Raw genomic sequence first — 16,661 nt, forward strand, 5'->3', positions numbered from 1 at the left:
GCCAGTCTGTCCCTGCTGTCCACCTACATGATAACTAGAGCCAGTCTGCCCCTGCTGTCCTTCTACATGTTAACTAGAGCCAGTCTGTCCCTGCTGTCCTTCTACATGATAACCAGAGCCAGTCTGTCTCTGCTGTCCTTCTACATGATAACCAGAGCCAGTCTATCCCTGCTATCCTTCTACATGATAACCAGAGCCAGTCTATCCCTGCTGTCCTTCTACATGTTAACTAGAGCCAGTCTGTCCCTGCTGTCCTTCTACATGATAACCAGAGCCAGTCTGTCTCTGCTGTCCTTCTACATGATAACCAGAGCCAGTCTATCCCTGCTGTCCTTCTACATGTTAACTAGAGCCAGTCTGTCCCTGCTATCCTTCTACATGATAACTAGAGCCAGTCTGTCCCTGCTGTCCTTCTACATGATAACCAGAGCCAGTCTGTCCCTGCTGTCCACCTACATGATAACCAGAGCCAGTCTGTCTCTGCTGTCCTTCTACATGATAACTAGAGCCAGTCTGTCCCTGCTGTCCTTCTACATGATAACCAGAGCCAGTCTGTCCCTGCTGTCCTTCTACATGATAACCAGAGCCAGTCTGTCCCTGCTGTCCTTCTACATGATAACCAGGGCCACTCTGTCCCTGCTGTCCTTCTACATAATAACCAGAGCCAGTCTGTACCTGCTGTCCTTCTACATGATAACCAGAGCCAGTCTGTCCCTGCTGTCCTTCTACATGATAACTAGAGCCAGTCTGTCTCTGCTGTCCTTCTACATGATAACTAGAGCCAGTCTGTCTCTGCTGTCCTTCTACATGATAACCAGAGCCAGTCTGTCCCTGCTGTCCTTCTACATAATAACCAGAGCCAGTCTGTCCCTGCTGTCCTTCTACATGATAACCAGAGCCAGTCTGTCTCTGCTGTCCACCTACATGATAACCAGAGCCAGTCTGTCCCTGCTGTCCTTCTACATGATAGCTAGAGCCAGTCTGTCTCTGCTGTCCTTCTACATGATAACCAGAGCCAGTCTGTCCCTGCTGTCCTTCTACATAATAACCAGAGCCAGTCTGTACCTGCTGTCCTTCTACATGATAACCAGAGCCAGTCTGTCCCTGCTGTCCTTCTACATTATAACTAGAGCCAGTCTGTCCCTGCTGTCCTTCTACATAATAACCAGAGCCAGTCTGTCTCTGCTGTCCTTCTACATGATAACTAGAGCCAGTCTGTCCCTGCTGTCCTTCTACATGATAACTAGAGCCAGTCTGTCTCTGCTGTCCACCTACATGATAACTAGAGCCAGTCTGTCCCTGCTGTCCTTCTACATGATAACTAGAGCCAGTCTGTCTCTGCTGTCCACCTACATGATAAGTGGAGCCAGTCTGTCTCTGCTGTCCTTCTACATGATAACTAGAGCCAGTCTGTCTCTGCTGTCCTTCTACATGATAACTAGAGCCAGTCTGTCTCTGCTGTCCACCTACATGATAAGTGGAGCCAGTCTGTCTCTGCTGTCCTTCTACATGATAACCAGAGCCAGTCTCCCTGCTGCCCACCTACATGATAACTAGAGCCAGCCTGTCTCTGCTGTCCACCAAAATGTTAACTAAAGCAGAGCAAAGCCAATTTAGAAGCTGGCTTGCCTGGCAATAGTAAGTCAATTTCTGGCACCCAATGCAAACAATATACTGATTTGGTGTTAGTCACAATTCTGCCCCTTATGTCCAAACCATTTGCTTTGCAAATGTCTTTCTGGTTTGTGGTGTCACATTATCAGAAGAGAGTTAAACCATCAGTGGTAAGAATTCCTAGGTCACCTCAGGGAGCAACATCTTAAATGCACTGCAGTTCTGAGGAAAGGTCATCGACCTGAAACATTAACTCTGCCTCTCTCTCCACAGATATTGCCTGACCTGCTGAGTATTTCCACCATTTTCTCTTTTTTATTTCTTTAATGCTTTGGTGAGGACCTCTTCTCTGTGTTAGCAGCGAAATGGTCAGTGCATTTTTTTTAGAACATGCATCCGATTTGGTTGAAGATGTCCAACTGAGGAAATATTCACAATGTTAGGACCCAAGGCGACCGGAAGGATTCTTATCCCCACCCCCCCGAAACTTTACAGGTTAATTGCGGTGGGATTTTTTTCCCCTAAAATTCACTACTTTCTATGGGTGCAATTTGGCAGTGGGTCAGGTTTATTTCGGAAAATTACAGAGCGAATTAAGGGATTTTCTTGGTGTGAATTGGGAAGTGTGGTTTGGCACAGGTTCCTTGCTTGGATCCAACTTCTAGCTGGAACCAGTGTACAACAACAACGAGCGTACCCGGAGGCAACTGAATTCTGTTCATTTGATGGGAACTGTTGTTGCTTCAGACCCACCCTAGCCCCATTAAACTCTGAATATTGTCTGTATAATGAGGATTTCGGAAGAGAGGTTAGTTTCGTTCTTAACACTGAGGAGTGTGCGGGGGAGGCGGGAACTTTAAAAAGACTGCAGTCAGGATGGGCGACACAGCTCCAGAAGAAGCGGCTCCCAGTCAGCACCAAGCGGCACCGAGTAAGAGAGACTCCACACCAAATAAGAACCCCGAGCAAACTGCTGCTGCCTCCCGGCCCAGCTCGAGTATTCAGGCTCCCTTTTACTTCACTGAATACATTTTGCAGACGCTGTAAGAAGATGTCCTGGCTCAGACTCGGCCTCCCTCTTGCTCTGCTCTCCCTGTGCTCACAAAGTGCCTGTGGACATCACTCTGACCATCTCTGCATGAGGAGGAGCTTCTGGAAAGAACTGATGCTCGGTTTAGAGAATATAGTGAGTACTTTAAAGATAGAATCGACCCTTCACTGCAGACCCGCTCTTACATTTAATTCTCAAATCACTGTAAATAAATCCCTGATGTGGAATATCACATGAATGAGATGGTGATGAGGGGATTGGGACTAGGACATGGCTTTGGGACTGGGACTAATTTGACGATAACTTTTTTCATCCTGGCTGCTATGATTCGTTTGCTTGTACGGTTTTTCGTCAAAAAAAAGGTATCGATTGTTTAACAGAAACTAATAAGTGTGAATATTTCTTCATTTCCGTTGCACTTTTTTAAATTGCAGAATCCCGTGTTTTCACCCGAATGCAGAAGCGAATACGATGAGAATTTGGCGTTTCCAACGATTTTAAGACCGGTGAGTGGGACAGAACACCTTTTCGCTCCTTTTCACATTACAAGAAAAGATATTTTCCCTTTAAACGGTCTCACTTTTTGCATTTGAAATAGGCGGAGCACAACAAAGCGGCGCTGGTTGTTGAAGTCCTAACCAGGATTCAGAGGCTCTTCAGTCAAACGGACATGCCCTTGGACAGTCGGAACGTGCTCAGGTTCCTGAACAAAGTGTCGGAAATTCTCTCACAGCTGCGATCCTGTGTAAGAACAGCCCGCCCCAGCATCTCAAACACCACATCATTTAGAGTTTTTTTTTAAATTGCAAGAAAATAAAAACATTTGTTTCTTTTTTCTGTCTTTCTGCAGATGAAATCACCTCAATCCCATGATAGCCTCCAATCGGCTCCACGAGAAAGGTTCCAGAAACTAGACATATTTTTGAAACTGAAGGTAAAATAGTTCTCTAAATAAACTCCTCGGATAATGATGATTGTACAACTAATAATAATAGGTTCCTGGGTACCTATCCAGATTCCCAATGAATATAAACTCTCCCTATTAGGTGTCAGTCGTAGTTCAGTGGTAGCCTCTGAGTCAGAAAGTTGTGGGTTCAAGTCCCACTCCAGAGACTGAGCACAAAATCCAGACTGACACCACAATGGAGGAGAGAGGGAATGTTGTGCTGCCGGACGTGCTGTGCCTCAGATGAGATGTTCTCTCAGGTGGACGTAAAAGATCCCATGGCACTATTTCGAAGAAAAGCAGGGGAGTTCTCCATGGTGTCCGGGCCAATTTCTAGCCCTCAACCAATTCCTAAAAAAACTTTTTTTTAATTCATTCCTGGGACGTGGGCGTCACTGGCAAGACCAGCATTTATTGCCCATCCCGAACTGCCCTTGAGAAGGTGGTGGTGAGTTGCTTTCTTGAACCATTGCAGTCCGTGTGGTGAAGGTACTCCCACCATGCTGTTAGGTAGGGAGTTCCAGGATATTGACCCAGCGGTCATCTGGTCATTATCATATAGCTGTTTGTGAAACCTTGTTGTGCATAAATTGGCTGCCACGTTTCATATATTACAACAGTGACTACCCTTCAAAAAGTACTTCACTGGCTGTAAAGCACTTTGGGATGTCCTGAGCTCATGAAAGGTGCGATATATTTGCCAGTCTTTCTTTTTTTTCTATTGTGAGTTAACCCCCCCACACACACACACACAATTTAAACTGCACTGTTCCCATATTCAATCTCAATACCAGTTTGCGTCTGGTGAACTGATATCAGATTTGTTATTGTTCATTCATTTATTTTCATTAATTTATTTCAGTTGGTATGTACAATATAATATAACTTATAAATCCTGTATTCTTGAATCATTCAGCGTCAGATTAATACAAACTACATGAAAACTTGACACTAAAACAAATCCTCTTGTCTCCTCACAGGAAAATAGTGGCTGTGCCTGGGAGATCGTTCATGCAATAACCAGAGAGATTCTCCAAGAGGCTGCAATAAACCATGCAAGAAAATAAAAATCAGTATATAATATTAACTCAATATATTCTCAGAGTGACTAGTCTGGTTTCCATTTTATGCACATTTTTGTTGCTTTCCCTCCCATCCCTATTTTATGATAGTCTTTTAAGCTTGTTAAAACAATTGAACAGAATTTGTAATGTGTGTTCTATCTGTAAAAGTTAATCTATGGGTTATTGTATTTATTTCAGAAATGCATTTATCTTTTTGTATTAAAAATAAAATCTTTCTCATTTTCACTGCTGGCATTTTTGCATCTGTTTCTGTTGAAGTGTTATGTTTTACCTGCTCATGACTATAAAGGGGCACAGTCATGCAATACATCTCACTGCTGTTATATCTATGGATAGTCTTCAATGTAAAACAGGTGAGTCAGCATGATTTTATGAAAGGGAAATCATGATTGACAAATTTGCTGGAGTTCTTTGAGGATGTAACGAGCAGGGTGGATAAAGGGGAACCAGTCGATGTAGTGTATTTGGATTTACAGAAGGCATTTGATAAGGTGCCGCATAAAAGATTACTGCACAAGATAAGAGCTCATGGGGTTGGGGGTAGTATATTAGAATGGATAGAGGATTGGCTAACTAATGGGAAACAGAGAATCAGGGTAAATGGGTCATTTTCGGGTTGGCAATCAATAACCAGTGGGGTGCCACAAGGATCAGTGCTGGGGCCTCAGCTGTTTACAATCTATATTAATGACTTGGATGAAGGGACCGAGTGTAATGTAGCCAAATTTGCTGATGATACAAAGATAGGTGGAAAGCAAGTTGTGCAGAGGACACAAAGAATCTGCAAAGGGATATAGATAGGTTGAGTGGGCAGAAATTTGGCAGATGGAGTATGATGTGAGAAAATGTGAGGTTATCCACTTTGGTTGGAAAAATAAAAAAGCAAATTATTATTTAAATGGAGGGAGACTACAAAATGCTGCGATACAGTGGGATCGGGGGGTCCTTGTACATGAAACACAAAATGTTAGCATGCAGGTACAGCACATAATTAGGAAGGCAAATGGAATGTTGGTGTTTATTGCAAGGGGGATGGAGTATAAAAGTAGGGAAGTCGTACTACAACTGTACAGGGCATTGGTGAGACCTCACCTGGAGTACTGCATACAGTTTTGGTCTTCTTATTTAAGGAGGGATATACTTGCATTGGAGGCAGTTCAGAGAAGGTTCACGAGGTTAATTCCTGAGATGGATGAGGTTGTCTTATGAAGAAAGGTTGAGCAGGTTGGGCCTATACTCATTGGAGTTTAGAAGAATGAGAGGTGATCTTATTGAAATGTATAAGATCCTGAGGGAGCTTGACAGGGTAAATGCAGAGATGATGTTTCCCCTTGTGGGGGAATCTAGATCTAGGGGGCATAGTTTCAGAATAAGGGTGTGGTAAACCACGTTCACTATCGTATCACTGTTAGTAGTTAGCACTGTTCACCACTGTTCGTTATAACTGTATCACTGACCACTATTGTATCACGGTACGAGGTCGCCTCTTGCCACACTGCTATACCTGGGATGACCACTGCCGACTCCGCCTTGGCTCCACCCACCAGGCCAGGTATAAAGGTGAGCGACTGGCTGGTATTCCTCCTGCTTGGATCGGATCACCCACGAGAGTGGGCTCTGTTATTTAGTCAATAAAAACCTTTAGTCACCTTCGTAACTCTTCGCCTTTTATTGGAGGAATTGATAGGTATATCAATTTTATTGACTAAATTTAATGATGTCCGACAACGAGTCACAACCGGCGGAGGAGCCACCAGCGCAGCTCCCAGGAGCACAGCCACACCAGCCAGCTTGGCTGCGAGCCCTCAGACCGCCGTACCTGGACCTGAACCCACGAGCAGCAAACTCAGCCGCAGACTTTAAACACTGGCTGGTCTGCTTCGAATCATACCTGAGAGAATCCAGCGTCCCTCAGGCATCCAAACTAAGTGTCCTGCAGGCACAACTGAGCCCGAGAGTATACACTCTCATCGAGGACATGACTACCTACGAGACCGCCATCAACCTGCTGAAACAGAAGTACCGGACCCCGGTAAACTACATGTACGCTAGGCACCTCCTAAGATCACGGCCGCAACAGCCAGGAGAATCAGTAGCCGAATTCTCACAGGCGCTATATGCACTCGCCAGGAACTGTGACTTTAAATCGGTGTCGGCAGCCGAAAATACTGAAGATAATATCCGCGACGCATTCCTGAAAGGCCTACGGTCCGAGTACTCACGGCAAAGACTGCTGGAAGCTAAAGACCTCAGCATGGAAAAAGCTGAAGCCCTCGCTATCTCCCTGGAAGTGGCCCACCAAGATCAGGAAGCATTCACCAGGTACTGCTCGCGACCCTGGGACTCGGGCCCGACCCCTACCACAGCACCCTTCCCAGCGCCGCCCCCGGGACCTACCTCTGCGTCGGCGTCCCGGACCCGACCGGCCCCGCCACCCCCGGCACCGGCCCCGACATCGGGCATCCGCGATCGGGCCGCCGGCTGTTTTTTTTGTGGCCAGGAGAAGCACCCGAGGTCGCGCTGCCCAGCCAAGAACTCCATATGTAAAACCTGCCTGAAGAAAGGCCACTTCTCCAAGGCCTGCAGGAGCGGATCCTCAGAGGCCAGCAGTGCCGCATGCAAACTATGGGGGCGGCCATCTTCGTTTAGGGCAACTGAGGCCAGCATCCCCACACATGAGTCATGGGGGCGGCCATCTTTGTTTAGGGCAACTGAGGCCAGCATCCCCACACATGAGTCATGGGGGCGGCCATCTTTGATTAAGGCAACCGACCCCAATAGTGCCTCATGGGGCCCTACCTCGTGGGAGACGCCATTTTACTCACCACGCCCGACCGCCTCGCCCGCAGATGACAACGACTCGCTCAGCTACACACTAGCTTCCGTCACCCTGGACCAAGCCCGCCCGCACCATCTGTCCAAGTCAATGATGGACATCAAAGTGAACGGCCACGCCACGACCTGCCTGTTCGACAGCGGAAGCACGGAGAGCTTCATCCACCCAGACACGGTGAGCCACTACTCCCTCTCTGTCCTACCAATGCGCAGCCGAATCTCGATGGCATCGAGGTCCCACGCCACGGACATCAGCGGCTACTGTGTCGTGACCCTGTCGGTTAAGGGCACGGAGTATAAAAACTTTAAACTCCTCGTCCTCCCCCATCTCTGCGCTGCCGTCCTACTAGGGCTGGACTTCCAATCCCACCTCCAAAGCGTAACCCTAGCATACGGTGGACCCCTCCCCCCACTCACAGTCAACAACCAGCAAACGTTAAACCGCCCACCGCGTAACACCTGCAGCCTCTCCACCCTCAAGGTCCCGCCACCCTCTCTGTTTGCTAACCTTACCCCTGACTGCAAACCCGTCGCTACCAAGAGCAGGCGGTATAGCGCCGGGGACAGAGCCTTCATTAGCTCTGAGGTGCGGCGCCTCCTGAAAGAGGGCATTATCGAGGGGAGCAGCAGCCCCTGGCGTGCCCAGGTCGTAGTCGTAAAGACCGGCGATAAAAACCGCCTGGTCATCGACTACAGCCAGACCATAAACAGATATACCCAGCTGGACGCATACCCCCTCCCCCGCATATCTGACATGGTCAATCAGATTGCACAGTATAAAGTATTCTCGACCATCGACCTGAAGTCGGCCTACCACCAACTCCCTATCCACCCTGAGGACCGCCAGTATACCGCCTTCGAGGCGAATGGGCGCCTATACCACTTCCTTAGGGTCCCCTTCGGTGTCACTAATGGGGTCTCGGTCTTCCAAAGGGAGATGGACCAGATGGTTGACCAGAACGAACTGCAGGCTACATTCCCCTACCTAGATAACGTCACTATCTGCGGCCGCGACCGGCAGGAACATGACGCGAATCTGGAGAAATTCCTCCGTACGGCCCAACGGCTGAACCTCACCTACAATAAGGAGAAATGCGTGTTTAACACCACGCGCCTTGCCATCCTCGGCTGCGTAGTGGAGAACGGAATCATCGGCCCCGACCCAGAAAGAATGCGCCCCCTCATGGAGCTACCCCTCCCCCACTGCCCTAAAGCACTTAGGAGAACCCTGGGGCTTTTCGCCTACTATGCCCAATGGGTACCCAATTACGCGGACAAAGCCAGACCCCTCCTGAAAGCCACTTCCTTCCCCCTCACGGAGGAGGCGTGCGCGGCCTTCTCCCTCATTAAGGGAGACATAGCCAAGGCCACGATGCACGCAGTGGACGAGTCCATCCCCTTTCAGGTGGAGAGCGACGCATCCGACTTCGCCTTAGCCGCCACCCTAAACCAGGAGGGGAGGCCAGTGGCCTTCTTCTCAAGGACCCTACAGGGCCCCGAGATCCGACATTCGTCGGTCGAGAAAGAGGCCCAGGCGATCGTGGAGGCAGTACGGCGCTGGAGGCACTACCTGGCAGGCAAACGATTTACCCTCCTCACCGACCAGCGTTCGGTGGCTTTCATGTTTAATAACAAGCTGAAGGGCAAAATCAAGAATGACAAGATTTTGAGATGGAGAATCGAGCTCTCCACCTACGATTATGAGATCTTGTACCGGCCAGGCAAGCTGAACGAATCCCCTGATGCCCTTTCACGAATGACATGCGCCAGCGCGCATATCGATAGGCTTCAGACCCTCCACGACCAGCTCTGCCACCCCGGAGTCACCAGACTCTACCATTTCATTAAGGCCCGCAACCTGACCTACTCCATCGAGGAGGTCAGGACCATGACCAGGAACTGCCAGACCTGTGCGGAGTGCAAACCGCACTTCTATAGGCCGGACCGAGCAAGCCTGATCAAGGCCACCCGCCCCTTCGAGCGCCTGAGCATCGACTTTAAGGGGCCCCTCCCGTCCTCTGACCATAATGTGTACTTCCTCAACATCGTTGATGAGTACTCCCGTTTCCCCTTTGCCTTCCCCTGCCCCGACATGACCAGTAGCACGGTCATTAAGTGCCTGAATGCCCTCTTCGCCTTGTTCGGGTTCCCGAACTATATACACAGCGACCGGGGCTCCTCCTTCATGAGCGAGGAACTCCGGCAATTCCTCCTAGAGAGAGGTATTGCAGCAAGCAGGACCACCAGCTACAACCCCAGAGGTAACGGCCAGGTGGAAAGAGAGAACGCGACGGTATGGAAGGCCGTCCTCTTAGCCTTAAAGTCTAAGGGCCTCCCAACCTCCCGCTGGCAAGAAGTCCTCCCGACAGCGCTGCACTCCATCCGGTCATTACTTTGCACGGCCACTAACACCACCCCCCATGAACGAATGTTCGTTTTCCCCAGGAAGTCGACTACGGGAACCACTCTACCAACCTGGCTGACCGCCCCGGGGCCGGTCTGGCTGCGGAAACACGTGAGGACCCATAAAACGGACCCCCTGGTCGAGAGGGTGAACCTCCTGCACGCCAACCCCCAGTACGCCTACGTGGCGTACCCAGACGGGCGGGAGGACACTGTCTCCCTACGAGACCTCGCACCCTCAGCCGATCCGGAAACACCGCCACCACCCCCCCCAACCTCAGTCCAGGTAGACGGCATGCCGGAACCCCACGAGCCCTCGCCGACCACGCAAACACCAGCATCAACACCGGATAAGGCACCAGCACCGGATAAGGCAACACCACCGCTGCGGCGATCGGAGAGGCTTACGAAGCCTCCGGACAGACTGACCTACCAGAATTGGTAGTACACTTCACCCCGCCGGACTTAATTCTAAACAAGGGGTGAATGTGGTAAACCACGTTCACTATCGTATCACTGTTAGTAGTTAGCACTGTTCACCACTGTTCGTTATAACTGTATCACTGACCACTATTGTATCACGGTACGAGGTCGCCTCTTGCCACACTGCTATACCTGGGATGACCACTGCCGACTCCGCCTTGGCTCCACCCACCAGGCCAGGTATAAAGGTGAGCGACTGGCTGGTATTCCTCCTGCTTGGATCGGATCACCCACGAGAGTGGGCTCTGTTATTTAGTCAATAAAAACCTTTAGTCACCTTCGTAACTCTTCGCCTTTTATTGGAGGAATTGATAGGTATATCAAAGGGGTCACCCATTTAAAACGGACTTGAGGAGGAATTTCTTCTCTCAGAGGGTTGTGAATCTTTGGAATTCTCTACCCCAGAGAGCTGTGGAGGCTGGGTCATTGAATATATTTAAGGTGGAGATAGACAGATTTTTGAAAGGTAAGGGAGTGAAGGGTTATGGGGAGCGGGCAGGAAAGTGGAGTTGAGGCCAAGACCAGATCAGCCATGATCTTATTGAATGGCGGAGCAGGCTCGAGGGGCCGAATGACCTACTCCTGCTCCTATTTCTTATGTTCTTATGTGTGTCTTTGTAGCCTATTATTATCTCATTGAGAGGCTGATGTAATTTCTAACCCATTGCCAGTAGCCGCAGGGAATTTCACATTTCCTTACAGGGATATAATCTCAAAGAGAGTCCACGCTTACACATTTTTCCGGATCCATTGATGTGGAGGCAAACTGGCAGGCTGTGTGTGGGTAGACTAAATCACCCTATCAGTTTTCTATTGGGGACACTGATCATGGGTCTCCAATATCAGGGGAGTTAGTGAAGTGTTGCTTGTTATTGTGAGGACATGTAAATTAAAGGTTTTGTAATCAAGTGAAATCGGCTATATTTATCTTTTGTTACTGTTTAATTTTTACTTCTAGTAAACCTTTTTAATAGCTGACAGAATGATCATTCTTCTGCTCTCTGGAGAGTTAGGTGAATAGGAGAGGACTTGTGTCATTTCCAGTGAGCACATTACCTAACAAGGTAAATTGTTTGATCCTGGGCAATGTTACATTACCAGACATACACGCTGAACATGGGACAGATATCTGGAGAGCCTGAGCAATTCAATCAGTTAAGTTGTAGTGAGACCAGGGCTGTAGTATTTTAAAATGTAACCCGTAGCTGCTGCTTCTGTCAAGCTTCCTTTCCAAGAGAACATTTTGGCAAAGGAAAGATGATACTTATGTCCAGGAAGATTACATATTAATGGCAAATCAGCCTCAAAAGGAGGCATCTGACAGATGTTTTTATAGAGGTATACAAATCGTAAACAGTATGGAAAAGGTAAACCGGGAAAATTACTTCAAACTAAATTGTGAAAGTAGGACATGGGGGCACAGATTCAGTCTGATATCAGAATATTCTTTCCAAAAAGGGGTCAAGTTTATCTTCTGGGCGGAGGGTGCTGGCAGCCCATCCATTCTGGCAGTAATTTTGCATATTAGCTTTAATGGTGAGGTTGCTAAGCTTTGCCAATGCTCCTAAATGTACTGCTAGGAGTACACATCCAACACATAATAAAACACTGACCCAGCATTAACATTTTATGCTTGTTAAGTAGCAATTAATGGTAATGCACTTTGGGATGCGTTGAGGTCGTGAATGGCATTATATAAATGCAAGTCCTTCTTTCTTTCTAAGGCCCTGGCATCCTTCCTAAAGTATGGTGCCCAGAATTGGCCACAATAATCCAGCTGGGGCCTTACCAGTGTTGTACAAAGGTTTAGCATAAATTCCCTGCTTTTGTACTCTATACCTCTATTTATAAAGCCAAAGATCCCATATATTTTTTTGACAGTGTTCTCAACTTGTCCCGCCACCTTCAAAGACTTGTGTACGTATACTCCAGGTCTGCTTGTTCCTGCACCCCCTTTAAAATTGTACTATTTAGTTTATATTGCAGCTCCTCATTCTTCCTACGAAATGAATCACTTCACACTTCCCTCCATTAAATTTCATTTTCCATGTCTCTGCCCATTTCACCAGTCTGCATGCCCTCCTGAAGTCTTTTACTATCCTCCTCATTGTTTTTGACATTTCTGACTTTTGTGTCAGCTGCAAACTTTGAAATTATGCCCTGTATGCCTAAGTCCAGGTCATTACTATATGTCAAAACAAGCAGTGGTCCCAACACTGACTCCTGGGAGACACCACTGTATACTTCCCTCCAGTCTGCAAAACAACTGTTCACCTGCTTTCTGTCCCTTAGCACATTCTACACAGTCACTGCCCCTTTAATCCCATGGGTTTCAAATTTGCTAACAAGTCTATTATGTGATACTGTATCAAATACCTCTGACAGTCCATGTACATAACATCAACGGCACTACCCTCATCAACCCTCTTCGTTACTTCATCAAAGAACTCAATCAAGTTAGTCAACCATGATTTGCCTTTAACAAATCCATGCTAGCTTTCATTTATTAACCCATATTTTTCCAAGTACCAATTAATTTTGTCCCAGATTATTGTCTCTAAAAGTTTCCCCACCACCAATGTTAGGCTGACTGAACTGTAATTGCCAGGTTTATCCCTCTCCCCTTTCTTGAAAAGGGTGCAACATTTGCAGTTCTCCAGTCCACTGGCACCACTCCCATATCTAAGGACAATTGGTTGGAATCATACCTAGCACAAAGGAAGTTGGCTGTGAGGTCATTCATCCCAATCACATGACGTCACTGCAGGAGTTCCTCAGGGCAGTGTCCTAGGCCCAACCATCTTCAGCTGTTTCATCAATGACCTTCCCTCCATCATAAGGTCAGAAGTGGGGATGTTCGCTGATGTTTGCACACTGTTCAGCACCATTCGAGACTTGTCAGATACTGACGCAGTCCGTGTCCATATGCAGCAAGACCTGGGCAACATTCAGGCTTGGACTGACAAGTGACAAGTAACATTCGCACCACACAAGTGCCAGGCAATGACCATCTCCAACAAGCGAGACTCTAATCATCTCCCCTTGACATTCAATGGCATTACCATCGCTGAATCCCCCACTATCAACATCCTGGGGGTTACCATTGATCAGAAACTGAACTGGACCAGCCATATAAATACTGTGGCTACAAGAGCAGGCCAGAGGCTGGGAATTCTGCGGTGAGTGTCTCACCTCCTGACTCCCCAAAGCCTTTCCACCATCTACAAGGCACAAGTCAGGAGTGTGATGGAATACTCTCCACTTGCCTGGATGAGTGCAGCTCCAACAACACTCAAGAAGCTCGACACCATTCAGGATAAAGCAGCCCGCTTGATTGGCACTCCATTCACCTTCAACATTCATTCTCTCCACCACCGGCGCACTGTGGCTGCAGTGTGTACCATCTACAAGATGCACTGCAGCAACTCGCCAAAGCTCCTTCAACAGCACCTTCCAAACCCGCGACCTCTACCACTTAGAAGGACAAGGGCAGCAGATGCATGGGAACATCACCACCTACAAGTTCCCCTCCAAGCCACACGCCATCCTGACTTGCACCTGTATCGCCGTTCCTTCACTGTCGCTGGGCCAAAATCCTGGAACTCCCTTCCTAACAGCATTGTGGGTGTACCTACACCATATGGACTGCAGCGGTTCAAGAAGGCGGCTCACCAACATCTTCTCAAGGGCAATTAGGGATGGGCACTAAATGCAGGCCTAGCCAGCCAGCGACGCCCACATCCCATCAATGAATAAAAAAAAAAAATTTTTTAATTGGAAGATGGTGGTCAGAGCTTCCGCAATTTCCACCCTTACTTCCCTCAGCAACCTAGGATGCATCCTAGGGTGACTTTTCTACCTTGAGTGCTGCCAACTTTTTAAGTACCTTGGCCTAGAGTTTCTGTTGGGTTGCGCTTGTACTTCCAGCATAATTCACCCAAAATTGGCCAAACCAGCAAATGAGAGCGAGGAATTACAAGTGCAAATTACATCCAGTGATAATTACGTCCGGTGCAAATCGAGTTTCCACAATCTTTTGTGCTAGTTTAAAAAAGATTGCAGTGGAAGCCGACCCTGCCATTGAATTAAGCACCGATGCAAGTTTACGCTAATTGTGCCCATTTGCGGTCCTTTGAAGAGGCTCTCAAATTTAAGCTTTTTTGAGGCGCAAGGACACTATTAGGCACCTTTTAAAAGCTATTACATGTTATTTTTTTTAATTTACTAAGAAACTGACTGCTGTACAGTATAAATGGTTCTGTATAGTTTTTTAAAATCATTTCAACTATTTAAAATTGGGTTACTCACAACATCATGGTGGACTAGACACTTGTGATAAGTCCATTTTCAGCTGTATTAATGCACCAGGCAACCACTCTTAAATATACCAACAAATATTTTTTAATGCAATTTTTTTAAATTATGTTCTAAAATGATGCCCGTTTGCATTGGTTCATGGCAGATTTTAATGTTGGTGATATGCAAATGAGTTTGAGTGGAAACTTTTCAAAACCAATGCAATTTTGAGCACAATTTCCGCCCGGATTTCCGATTACGCCCAAATCAGAAACTCCAGGCCATAAGTCATCCAGGTATAGGATGCCCTTCCTTTCCCCCTTGTGGAATGTGTCCAGTCTGTCTCCAAACTATTACCACTTTGAAGGCCTCCCATTGCTCATTTACTGTTTTACCTGCCAATCTTTGATTCCAATCCACCTGGGCCAGATCCCTTTTCAACTCACTGAAATTAGCCCTCCTGCAGTTGAGTAATTTCACGTTGGATTTTTTTTTCCATTTTTTCAGTAACTACTCTAAAACTAATGATCATTTAATTTTCCTTGTGCTAGCCCGCTTTCACAGCATTCTACTCCATTACTACTTAACATGGTAGGATTATGGGACTAAAACTTCAGGGGCTTAACGCTGCCCATTACCAGCAAAAAGTTGCATTAAGAGGGTGGCCTCTGCTCTTTCACCAGCCGGCGGCGGATCCCGCGGTGCCCTCCATTTTCCAAGGCCCGGCAGCGCTGCCAGTAAGATCCATCACCCTACAAACTAAAATGAGGGAGAGGTGACGTCAGTCGGCGTGCAACCTCTTAAAGGGATACACAGCTTTCAGGTAAGTTTGCATTTAAGCTTTTGGACTGTTTTAAAAAAAAAAAAAATTATTGTAGTGGCTTGCTGCAATACTTCTAAAAATTTTTTTTAACTGTGTAAGGAGTGCTGCTGGACCCTTGCAAGGCCTCACATGGTAAAGGAAGGCCTCTGAGAAGACAGAAAATTTCTCTCTCCACGGATGCTGCCTGACCTGCTGAGTATTTAATCAGCAGGTCAGGCAGCATCCATGGAGAGAGAAACAGACGTCTCAGATCAAGATGCTGCCTGACCTGTTGAGTATATCCAGAATTTTATGCGGGCATTTCAGATTTACAGCATCTGCTCGCAGAGGGAAGAGGAAGACGCAGAAGAGGAAGACACAGGGGAGGAGGAAACAGAGGAGCAGGGAGCTGAAGAGGAGGAAACAGAAGAGGAGGAAGCAGAAGGAAGGATGCAATCCAGATAGTTCCTTTCTGGCCGGGATATCGGGGGTGGAATCATCCACCTGCGGTACCAGTAACCACAACCCCGATTCCCCTTTCAACATTGGTCCCACACCTTAGCTTCCCTCTGTTACTGACCATCACAGCATCCTCTTGGCCACAATGCTGAAATAAAAGCCACCACAAAGCAAACTTTCCAATCCAGCTTTATACATCTATCCATCAAATATGGCATCAAGAAATCAACTCATCTCCCTTATGCATTCTCTTAGTGACTGTCTTGTGTGTGCCTTTGCCTATCCTATTGAAGTCACGCAGTGCTACCCCAGTGGCTGCAGCATGGCTGGTGGAAGGCTGCTGACTTTCAGTGGGGTACACTGCAAATAGTCTTGCTGGTCGACCTTGAGGTGCTGGTGGCTGGGAGTGTCAAATCGAGTGATGGAGTTTCATTTTCTTCTTCTTCGCTATCCTCTCCCTCTTCTTGGTCACCCACTGGCTGGGCAGGCAGCATTTCTTGGGTGTGTGAAATGAGGAAGGCACAAATGTGGAGTTGTGGTGAGGGGAGGACGTGAAAGCAAGAGGTGCGTACAAGGAGGATAACGTTTGAGGATACCAGCATCTTGTATCCTTTCTGCCCCGCCGCTGGCCAAGGACTCAGCCATGCCCCTGCCAAGAATGGCCAGCACCGTCTCCTCCAAGGGGAT

The 16,661-nt window shown here is 47.6% G+C and overlaps 1 protein-coding gene across 1 annotated transcript; it reads left to right on the plus strand.

Annotated features, from left to right (window-relative positions):
- Positions 1-1,730: 1,730 nt before the first annotated feature.
- ifnu (class II cytokine, IFN-u) lies at positions 1,731-4,678 on the plus strand. Its single transcript, XM_085987195.1, has 6 exons — positions 1,731-1,784; positions 3,100-3,171; positions 3,264-3,410; positions 3,516-3,599; positions 4,474-4,476; positions 4,592-4,678. Exons 1-6 carry the CDS (start codon positions 1,731-1,733, stop codon positions 4,676-4,678), a joined length of 447 nt encoding a protein of 148 aa, XP_085843321.1.
- The last annotated feature ends 11,983 nt before the right edge of the window (positions 4,679-16,661 follow it).

The sequence above is a fragment of the Somniosus microcephalus genome, chromosome 5 (assembly GCF_052327205.1).
Source record: "Somniosus microcephalus isolate GS21.2 chromosome 5, FLI_Smic_1.0, whole genome shotgun sequence".
Classification (NCBI taxonomy): domain Eukaryota; kingdom Metazoa; phylum Chordata; class Chondrichthyes; order Squaliformes; family Somniosidae; genus Somniosus; species Somniosus microcephalus.